Source organism: Pygoscelis adeliae, unplaced genomic scaffold, assembly GCF_000699105.1.
Source record: "Pygoscelis adeliae isolate BGI_AS28 unplaced genomic scaffold, ASM69910v1 Scaffold262, whole genome shotgun sequence".
Lineage (NCBI taxonomy): Eukaryota > Metazoa > Chordata > Aves > Sphenisciformes > Spheniscidae > Pygoscelis > Pygoscelis adeliae.
Window position 1 is genome coordinate 370,619 of NW_008824184.1, and position 10,723 is coordinate 381,341.

The 10,723-nt window shown below is 45.4% G+C and overlaps 2 protein-coding genes across 2 annotated transcripts in view; one reads left to right on the forward strand and one right to left on the reverse strand.

The window, feature by feature from the left end:
- The window catches only part of TFIP11 (tuftelin interacting protein 11), a 10,751-nt gene extending 2,166 nt beyond the window's left edge, over window positions 1–8,585 (forward strand). Inside the window, exons 2-12 of the mRNA XM_009334421.1 lie at window positions 335–488; window positions 1,176–1,332; window positions 1,868–1,995; window positions 2,483–2,635; window positions 3,442–3,951; window positions 4,663–4,769; window positions 5,002–5,170; window positions 5,373–5,616; window positions 6,283–6,425; window positions 6,690–6,855; window positions 8,150–8,585. Coding sequence (XP_009332696.1) covers window positions 335–488; window positions 1,176–1,332; window positions 1,868–1,995; window positions 2,483–2,635; window positions 3,442–3,951; window positions 4,663–4,769; window positions 5,002–5,170; window positions 5,373–5,616; window positions 6,283–6,425; window positions 6,690–6,855; window positions 8,150–8,505 — 2,287 coding nt within the window. The 3' untranslated portion in view covers window positions 8,506–8,585. The remainder of the gene's footprint in view (window positions 1–334; window positions 489–1,175; window positions 1,333–1,867; window positions 1,996–2,482; window positions 2,636–3,441; window positions 3,952–4,662; window positions 4,770–5,001; window positions 5,171–5,372; window positions 5,617–6,282; window positions 6,426–6,689; window positions 6,856–8,149) is intronic.
- An 857-nt stretch (window positions 8,586–9,442) lies between these two features.
- Window positions 9,443–10,723, reverse strand: part of SRRD (SRR1 domain containing) — a 2,871-nt gene continuing 1,590 nt past the window's right edge. The window contains exons 2-4 of the mRNA XM_009334422.1: window positions 10,449–10,603; window positions 10,154–10,199; window positions 9,443–9,834 (exon numbers count right to left, since the gene is read on the reverse strand). Coding sequence (XP_009332697.1) covers window positions 9,553–9,834; window positions 10,154–10,199; window positions 10,449–10,603 — 483 coding nt within the window. The 3' untranslated portion in view covers window positions 9,443–9,552. The remainder of the gene's footprint in view (window positions 9,835–10,153; window positions 10,200–10,448; window positions 10,604–10,723) is intronic.

Genomic DNA, 10,723 nt, shown 5'->3' on the forward strand with positions numbered 1-10,723 from the left:
GGGCAGGGCTCGGGTGCCTGCCCCGTTTCGCGGTGGTTTTCAGGTTGCAAACGCCCTCCTGAACGGCCCGGCCTGGGACTGGGGCTGCCCTCGGGGCGGCCGTGGGGCACGCAGAGCTGCCTCTGCGGGGAGGGCGCGTGTGCAGGCGTGTCCCTGCTGCCCGGGGGGAAAGAACGGTTGTCTCCTGGCAAAAACAGTGTTAAACTGCTCGTCAGTTCTTAAGATTTCATTTTAAGAGGGGGGGTGTCTGAGGCACAGTAGTCCCCGGGCTTGTCTGGGAATGCGCGCCGGTCCACTGGAACAGAATTCACTCACGGGTGTTGTTCTGGCGTAGCTCTAGGGATTACTCGGCCCCCGTGAACTTCATCAGCGCCGGGCTGAAAAAGTCAGCAGCTGAAGATATGTCAGAAGACGACTCTGATGAAGATGAAAAGCCTGTTAAGCAGGAAGAAATTCCTAAAGAGTTTGTGCCGAAGAAGTTAAAAACAGTGAGTTATCCAGGAAGTTTTCAATTCTGCGTAACGTATTTATGAAACTTAGGCTGAAACAATAATAGAGCACTAAAGAAAGGAAGAAATAGTTAAAACGAGAGAACCACACGTGACAGCGTGCAGTTAAGGGAGGTATTTTCTCTGTCTGTTGGAGCTATTCTGATGTATCGTTGTGTGTCCTTGGGAACATCAGTCCTTTTGGGCCCTTTTCTTTATCTTAATATTCCCTTTGGTCAACTGAGGTTAAAATAAAAGAATATCTGTGGTTCGCTTCCTTTCTTTGGGTAACAAAAACTCCAAAGACTTTTTAATCTTACAGAAGAGTATGACGAGTCTGAGCATGGTGTAGATTAAAATTAAAATTCTTATTGTCAGTTACCAAACACAGAAAGAATCAGGAATCAGCTTCAGCTAAAGTCAGTGGTGGAGCCTAATAACTGGTAGCTTGTCACTCTAAGTTCGTCAGGCCTCTCCTTTTCTATCTAAGGAATTTCAGGAAAGTCCTTAGATCTCAGGCAACTTACATGGATGCACGAATCATGACATAGTGAGCTGTGCGGTGTGGTGACAACTGAATTGCTTCTGGGAAGAGCTTTCCCTTTGAGTGAAATTATGCAGAGCTCGGTTATTATGATGCCTTAATATTGTGTGTGGGGTTTTTTGTTTGTTTATTTGTTTTAACAGGGTGGTAATTTCAAGCCTAGTCAGAAAGGCTTTGTAGGGGGGACAAAATCTTTCGTGGATTTTGGCAGCTGGGAGAGACACACTAAAGGAATTGGGCAGAAGCTTCTCCAGAAGATGGGTTACGTCCCTGGAAGAGGTCTCGGGAAGAATGCTCAAGGTACTGTGGTCATGTGTCTGGTTGTTTATTGTTAACGAGTAATTTGGAGAAGAGATTGGATTCTTTAAAGGACCGCCATCTCCAGGTGGCTTACGACTTCATTCTTGTTTTCTTGCATCTCTTGCAAGTGATCTGCATCCTCATGATAAGATTTAATTATCTTTAACTTAAAATAGACCAGTTTTATGCTCTTGTTATTTTGCAAGAGAAAAAGAGAAAGAAATAAGGGAGATAAATTCCAAAGGTAGTCAGCTCACAGAAAAGGAGATGTTGTTTTATGTGGTAGAATAAAAAAGCAGTGAAATGCAGATGTGAATAATACTCCGCTTTGGTTTTTTTGGTGTGTGCTGGAATTAAGTGATTTTACAGCCACTAAGAAATTAGTGAAGTGGTAGAAGATGCCATGGTGATAGAGGCAGAATACCAGGCTGGATGTTTGTGCTGATTTGACAACTTAGAGTACTGTAAGAAAAACGCTTGTTGTTCTCTCTCAGTAAACAAACTGCTCCTTCTGATCTAACTACTGTCCTTTTAGGTATTATCAATCCAATTGAGGCCAAACAAAGAAAAGGCAAAGGAGCTGTGGGGGCATACGGCTCTGAAAGAACCAGCCAGTCTTTGCAGGACTTCCCTGTTGTGGACTCGGAAGAAGAAGCTGAGGAGGTATTTGTATGGTTCTTGGTATATCTGCTTCCTTGATGTGTTGTATGTACAAAACTCAGTTCTGGTATCAGCTTCTGTGTCATAGAAAGCTGTTTGGGCTCATTTTAGATAAGCTAAAGACATAGCACGTGAATTTCATTTAGACATATATTTCTCGCCACTGTAATGTTCTTTTTATTGTTTCTGGCTCAGTTTATTTCAGTAGTCTTGCTAGAACCCCACCTTCAAACAGTCCCCCCAGGTAAATAGTCTTTGTCTCTTGTCTAAAGAAAAGAAAGATCAGAAACATACTGCCGGCATTGTGAATAGGGTGGTTGACAGGACCACAGCATCTGAGCCGGTTTGTCACTGAGCTTTACCGCGTTCCCAGTTATTTTGCTGTACAGCATTCTTAACTGATCTGATGGTTATTCTCCTGCAGAAAATAGAGGGAAATTTGGGGCGTGACCAAGAGCAGCAACCACAGCTCCTCTTTGTTTTTGTTTAGGAATTTCAAAAAGAGCTCAGTCAGTGGCGGAAGGATCCTAATGGAGGCAAGAAAAAGCCCAAATACAGCTATAAGACAGTAGAAGAACTGAAAGCCAAGGGTAGGATCAACAAGCAGCTTTCAGCCCCTCAGAAGGAGCTGTCTCAAGTCAAGGTAAGGTGGATAATCCAAGAGGTGGCATCTCTGGGAAACAGTTTGTCCGCTTTGGTATTGTGAATGCTTTTTAGCCATCAGTAACGTTAATAGAAGCCAGTTCTAAGAACTGCCTGTCTGCAGCCTCGTGAAAATCAAGGCCTCAGACTCATCTCTGAATCATGTAATAGGCCACTGTGTCACCTCGGACATTGGATTTGTTTTTAAGCAACTTCTTTGGCCTCAGGAAAGTGCAAATTAACTTAAATGTGGAGGTTTTTAAATTGCAAATCAAGTTTAATTGTTTCATGTTTGTCATAAATAAAATGCTCATCTACTTCTGAAAGCACAGATGTCCTTATTGGGATTGTGCAAGTAAGCACATAATTTGAGCCATCTTCTGCATAAAAGGGATAGTAAGGGATTTGTCTTTTATGTGCTTAATAAAATTATTCATCTAAAATGAACGTGTCTTTAAAAAAGTATAAAAGTACCAAAGACTTCCATGCAATAATGAATAGTATACTACTTGCATCGTAACTGCTTGTAGAATTACTCAGTGAAATGGTCAAACTGAGATAGGAAGAGGAAAAAAAAAGATTCCAAACTGTTTCTTATTCATTCTGACTCTTCATGTCTGGAGTAGGCCTTTTTAGAGGTAATCGCCAGTTGCCTCACTCAGAATACCTCAGTGTGTTAGTAGCTTCCTGGAGTAATTAAGGAACTTGGAAATCTCCAGTTTTCAATTTGGAGTCAGGGATTTCCTCCTTTTTTAAACATGATATGCAATTTTTTTTTAAGACATGTTTGTTCTTGTTTGTTGGAAGGTTATAGACATGACGGGCCGGGAGCAAAAGGTTTATTACAGCTACAGTCAAATTAGCCACAAGCACAATATCCCAGATGACAGTCCTCAGCAGCCACTGGGCAAAGACTCCAAGCCCCAGGGATTTGCCTTGCCTGAGCTGGAGCACAACTTGCAACTTCTCATTGACATCACAGAGCAGGAAATCATCCAGAACGACCGGCAGCTGCAGTACGAGAGAGACATGGTTGTCAACCTGACCCATGAGATACAGAAGATGTCTGAAGTTCTCTCGCACGAGGAGACGGCAATTAGCAATCTCAGCAAGGTGCTGGAGATGGTGGAAGAGTGTGAGAGACGGATGCAGCCCAGCTGTGAAAATCCCTTAACCTTGGATGAGTGTGCAAAGATTTTTGAGACCCTTCAAGACAAGTACTATGAAGAGTACAGAATGTCTGATAGGGTAGACCTGGCAGTAGCAATAGTCTATCCTCTCATGAAAGATTACTTCAAGAACTGGGATCCCCTCAAGGTGTGTATTAGTTTGATTTATCTGCAGTTCTTACTTGATAGTTTAAGTAGTCTTTATTATCTTGACTCCCTCCCCCCACTCCTTGTCCCAAATTCCTATCAGTCTGGAGAGAAAGAGGAAGAAAAAGCGCCTTCCTCTTGCCTGGCAGGGGAGAGGAGGGTTCCAGAGAAAACTCCCAGTGTTCATGGCAGAGTGAGATAAACATGTGCAAAAAGATGGACCCACTCTGCACCCGCTCTGACATTTGCTACGACTGAAGGCTGCTGTTCTGTAACGTGGCTAACAATTTAGGAGCTTGAAGGTTAAAATCAATCCCTTTCATGGGTGTTGGGAAGAAAAAGCAGATGAAAGCTAAGTCTCTAGACCTTGTTTTTAGCAAAAGCAGGAGAGGTCTGTCTTTCAAGTAGTCAGATATGTGCTGTCTATTCTTAATGCCATTTCGGCTGTGATAGGCAAGAGTCTGAATTCTCTCTGCACACCTGAAAAAGTTCAGACTATGCTATTCCCCCCCACCCCTGGAGGTACGTTAAATCCATAAAGTGGGATCTTCCTCTTGTGGGGCTTTACTAATCACAGCTGTGAGCTCCTAGCTTGCCTTTGAGTGGGTGAGAAAGCCGTCGGTAGCCGAGCATACCATCAGCCTGCTCTTTGTAGATACCAGCTGAAATTAATGAAAATGGATGAAGGCTGCTCATGCCTTATCGTTTCCAGGACTGTACGTATGGCACGGAGATCATAGCCAAGTGGAAGAGCCTTTTGGAAAACGACCAGCTGTTATCACACAGTGGGCAGGACCTGTCAACAGATGCTTTTCACAGGTAAAGAGCAAATGAGTTGTACTTTGTGCGGCATCTTCAAGTGCTGCTTCCTCAGAGATGGAAAAGAACAGATACAAGCGTGCTTTCCAGATGATTCTCTTGATGTGTCTGTTAAAATCCAGCTGTCAGCTATATAAAAAGAAGTAGCTTTTAAATAACAGTTACCATTTGGTTTATTTAGGCCTGGGGCTATAGCTTTAAGCTTAACTTTGATATTTCCCCCCCCCCCCAGACTGATGTGGGAAATCTGGATGCCATATGTCAGAAACATAGTGGCGCAGTGGCAACCGAGGAACTGTGGATCAATGGTGGATTTCTTGGATAGCTGGGTAAACGTTGTTCCTGTCTGGATACTGGATAACATTCTGGATCAGCTCATCTTCCCCAAGCTACAGAAAGAGGTAAGACGAGGGCTGTGTTAGAATGAAGCTGTGCTCTGAACCAGTATTTGAATTTCAGTCAGCTAGAACTTCTAAAATACCTGTTTGCTGCCTCTGCCGATGCATTTAGGAGTTAGGGGGTTGCATTATGGCTCTTTTTGCATCTGGCAAGACTTACTGCTGATGGCTGGACTTACCTTAATCTTTTCTGTTTTACCTTAAGGTCGAAAGCTGGAATCCTTTGACAGACACAGTCCCAATCCATTCGTGGATCCACCCCTGGCTTCCCCTGATGCAGGCACGATTAGAGCCGCTGTATTCTCCCATCCGAAACAAGCTGGCAAATGCACTGCAGAAATGGCATCCCAGTGACTCCTCTGCCAAACTTATCCTTCAGCCTTGGAAAGATGTGTTCACACCTGGGTCATGGGAGGCTTTCATGGTCAAAAACATCGTGCCTAAACTAGGTGAGACAAGCCAAACAGTGCTGAATTTCTGGAATCTGCTCGTTGCCATCTCCTCCCTTACGCCTAGAAAAGATATGTGTTAACATGGTTGCCAGTGTTACTTCAAAGAATATTATTAGTAAGTTTAGATCAAGCTTGCATCTTCTTTTCTGCTACTAGTACCGTGCATTTTTGTCAGAGGCAGACATTTTAGAAAATATGGGGAAGTGCTTGGATTATTCTCAATGTTTTCTGTCTTACTCTTCTAAATCATCTGATTCCTCTGTTCTTCAGCTGACAGGAGTATCTGCTAGCTGTCAGATAGTACCAAGCTATAAAATGCCTCTCTGTTACTCCTGTATTCTTTGGTCTATGCTAATGCTTTCACCGTGAGATTTTTGTAATTCACCATTCAGCTATGTAAACTGGCTAAAAGGCTCTGTAGTCTAAAAAAGTCGAACGTTTTAAGTTTCTCAGTTCTGGCAGCAAATTGTAATCGCTGGAAATGGAAGCGCACTGTTTCGGTGCCAGGGGTCAGCCAAACAGTTTAAAGACCCCGAATGTCCCTTAGGGTAATATGCAACACAAGTGCTCCTCAAATCATCTGTGTTGCTAGTGAAATAGGTCAGGGCAGTGATAGAAACTGTGAGGCAAGTTCTTTTCTAACTCTTCTCCTCCTTTTCCCAGGGATGTGTTTGAACGAACTCATCATAAACCCTCACCAGCAGCACATGGATGCCTTCTACTGGGTGATTGACTGGGAGGGGATGATTTCTGTCTCCAGTCTTGTTGGGCTGCTGGAGAAACACTTCTTCCCAAAGTGGCTGCAGGTGAGAAACTATCAAGGCTGAGTAAACAGCCTTGATTCACTGTGTTTTAGTGACTCCTGCCTAGTAATTGCTGCCCCAGTGCTGAAATGGTTTAACTACCAAATGGGGTGGTTTCCACTCATGGCTCCATACACATCAGAACAGACTGTTTGCTCATAGTGTCGCGGTCCTTTCTTTTACTGAAAGCTCAGTAATAAGCGATAAGGACTCTCTTCCATAAATGTACCTGTCCTACTGCATTTGACCTGTCATGTTGTTTTGCAGGTGCTGTGCTCTTGGCTTAGTAACAGCCCCAATTACGAAGAGATTACAAAGTGGTACTTGGGTTGGAAGTCCATGTTCTCAGACCAAGTGTTAGCACATCCATCGATCAAAGACAAATTTAATGAAGCTCTTGATATCATGAACCGGGCTGTCTCTTCCAGTGTTGGTAGGTGGCTTATGGTGATGGCTCCGCTTACTGTGATGGCAGTACAGCAACGTTTGGTTCTTGTGAGTCTGCATTTAAGGCATGGCCCGGCTAATCAGCATTGTAGCAGCTCCCATGAGCAGTGAAATTCAAAGTGTGTTTTACCTTGCTGTGTCCATAAATAACACCCGTAAGGTGCTACTTAATAATTGTCTGTGCTTCACTGAAGCAGAAAAAGATTTTGGTTTCTGGGTGCCAGAAAGGACTGTCATGTTTAACCTCAGCCGGCAACTGAGCACCGCACAGCTGCTCGCTCACTCTCCCCCTCCCCCGCCCGGTGGGATGGGGGAGAGAATCAGAAGAGTAAAAGTGAGAAAACTCGTGGGCTGAGATAAGAACAGTGTAACTGAAATAAAATAGTAATAATAATAACAACAATAATAAAAGAATATACAAAATAAGTGATGCACAATGCAATTGCTCACCACCTGCCGACCGATGCCCACCAGTTTGGGGCAGCTGTCCTGGCTGTGCCCCCTCCCAGCTTCTTGTGCACCTCCAGCCTGCTCAGTTGGTAGAGCATGGAAAGCTGAAAAGTCCTTGACTAGTGTAAGCACCACTGAGCAACAACTAAAACATCGGTGTGTTATCAGCATTGTTCTCATACTAAATCCAAAACACAGCACTGTACCGGCTACTAGGAAGGAAATTAACTCTATCCCAGCCGAAACCAGGACAAAGTGTTATGTTTATTTCTGTGGTAAAATCATACAACGACAGGCAAGCGTTGCACAAAGAGGAATTCACCTATGGAGAAATTTCTGGCACAGTCGTCGTGCAGCCACAAAGTGAACTGGGGCTGATAGCGAGAGCACTCCTGATGCAATACTGCTTCCTGCAACGTGGTACTGCTCCATCCTTAGCCTGACTTTGCAGCAGTAGCCGTTTGTAACCCAGCGGTGGCATGTGGAGACCACAGCCCAGGTTTTGGCTTTGAGGAGTATTTTTTTTTGTTGTTCACATTTCTCCCTTCGCCAGTAGCAGTGCAGCATCCTCCTCTCCTGTGCGTGCTCAGATACAATTTGGGATTGTAACAAATCCTGTTGCTTCTGCTGCAGTTCTCAAATTCACCTAGCTAGTCTATGTTGTATTAGCAATAACAATATAAAACTTAATGAATTAGAATGTGTAAAGGAGGTTTCAGAGCATTACTGATTGACTTCACTGTATGTGTCCTGGACTGGAATTTACCTGTAGACCTTCCACCAGAAACGGACTGGGACTTTGTTCTCACATGTTTTGTCTCTCCAAACAGGTGGGTACATGCAGCCAGGCGCTCGAGAGAACATCGCCTACCTTACTCACACCGAGCGGAGGAAAGACTTTCAGTACGAAGCCATGCAGGAGCGTCGGGAGGCTGAGAACATGGCCCAGCGCGGCATCGGCATGGCCGCCAGCTCTGTGCCAATGAACTTCAAGGACCTAATTCAGACAAAAGCAGAGGAGCACAACATCGTTTTCATGCCTGTGATTGGAAAGCGGCACGAAGGGAAGCAGTTGTATACATTTGGACGGATTGTCATTTACATTGACAGAGGCGTTGTGTTTGTACAAGGAGAAAAGACTTGGGTGCCAACCTCTCTCCAGAGTCTCATTGACATGGCTAAGTGAGGCTCCCACTTCGAACTGTGAAGACCATCTTGCTAATATTTTTAGTGTAACTGTCTTAGAATAAAGAAGCTACAGATTTGTAAATAGAGTGAAACCGTAGCTGTATGCCAGGGTTTTTTTCTTAAAAGAGCTGTTCAGGCAGTGTCAAGAGATGAAATCACACATGGAAGTTGGTGCGAAGGGAGGAACAAGCAGTTCTGATGCTTGTGTAATTGCCACCCGTGACAGAGGTTTATCAGCAGGTTAGGAGGGACCACAGGAGGTGATTCTCTGCTCCAACAGCAGATGAGCGAGGGCTGGTCTAGCTGAGTCCTGAAGGTGACAGAGATGTGACAGCTCTGGCAGCGAGTTACTGTCCTGACAACATCCCTCACCCAGTGGGCTCCTCTCTACCACGCACAGCTGGGACTCATCCCACCTCTCCCCGGGTGTGGTGGTGGCTCCTTCAGCCTGGTGCCTGCCCACAGGCCGTCAGCTGATCCGGGTGCCCTCTCTGCCCTGTCAACGCAGAGCTGGAAGGGGGGAGATTTTTTCCAGCAAATTCACAGAACGTGTCCTGTGGGACCGCAGCAGTTCAGGGCACAGAGGTGAGGGAGGGAAACGGAGGCTTTTTGTCCCTAGAGGGAGATGACCTGATTCTTCATAGAACAGATAAAGTGCTGATTTCAGTAGCGCTGAGCAGCTGAAGGCCTCTGCCAGTGAGAAAGCTTTTCTAAGCCTGCATTTGGAACTAGACGCCAATACCTTCAACTACAACCCCCTCTCAAATAATCCCCCCTTCCCGATGCTTCGAAATGCGCGTAGTACACGCAAAGGCTTTGAATTGTTTATGAAAGAGGAGGGGATCAAAAGAGCAATCATTATGCAGTACGGATGGCTTAAAAGGCAGGTTTTAGTTAAATTTGTTCGCTGTAGTTAAGTGAGCGTAAGTCAAAGCACAGCTTTATCTTTTATTAAGTAATTAGGATACAAAAATGTCCCATCACGCTCAGTGTTTGGGTGCTGCCGCTTTTGGCGGAGCACGACGATGCTGTCGGTGCTTGAGCTTCATCTCAGCTGCGTAGGAGCTACTGTGGGACAAGAGACAGCCCCAAGGCCCCACCCCTGCTGCAGAGAGTGGTCGGGACTCCGCCGGTCAGCTCTGTCCTCCTTTCTGATGATCTCCAAGTTGTCACAGTCTTGGTACGTCGGCTCCTCCGCGAAGTCCCAGACCTCGGGGGAGAGTTCCTTCAGTTTTTGTATGGGAAACCAGTGGACGGAGGTGTCGTTAAATGTGTCCAGGTACCGAGGGTGAGCGGGGAGTGCCACTTCTTCTGTCCCTTTCAAGACCTAAGGAGCATTTTGGGGAAAAAGTTAACGTACGACGCAGAAGAACTTTTCTGCAAAGTTCAGTTAGGAGTCGGTGAAGATGAGGATGGTGTTACGTTAACCCAAGCCCTGTGTGCAGCGTGTTCTGCAGGTCATGTAGAATGATCCTAAAGCAATTCATTTTTCATATTGTAGTGGTCAGGAAAAAAGATTATAAATTGCAATGGGAAAGAAGAGGGTGGTTATTTTTATTTCCTTTCTCATTAAAAGGTGCTTTTAACGAGAATGTTACAATAATGTTAAAAAAACAATAATGTTAAAAAGAACTAGTGACTCATACCTTTGCTATGTAAGAATAATCTCTCTCCAGTATTCGTGACAGCAATCTAGAATAACACAAGGTAACCAGCATTAGACACATGACGCTCCCATCAATTTAGACAACTTTTCTGAACAGCCGTGTGGGATCGAAAAGGCGGGAGGTGGCTGGTGACTGCAAACAGGACCGCAAGTTGGAAGTGAGCAAAATCTGGAAAACGTTGTCAGAAGCAATACAGAAAAAGGCGTAAAGGAGGCGAGGAGAGGAGAACGCTGTTGGAGGCACCTGCACCTTTCCCTGTGGGGGCTGCACGCACCTCTCCTCGATTCCTTTAAAGCTGTTCCCGATGATGACCATTTTGGACAGTGCCCCTGCGGACCAGTTCCTCCACAGGAGGTTGTTGTACAGGGCTTTCCCGCAGTGCACCATGTAAAACAGCGTGGCCGATCCCTCAATGTCGTGTTTCCCCTCCTGCACGTAAACCAACGTTTCCCGTTACAGCCGAGCCCCGGCAGCGGGGGCTAAGACGGTGCCCCCGGTCCCGGGGCGATCCGGCCCCGGCAGCACCGGGGATGGGGGCCCAGCCCACCT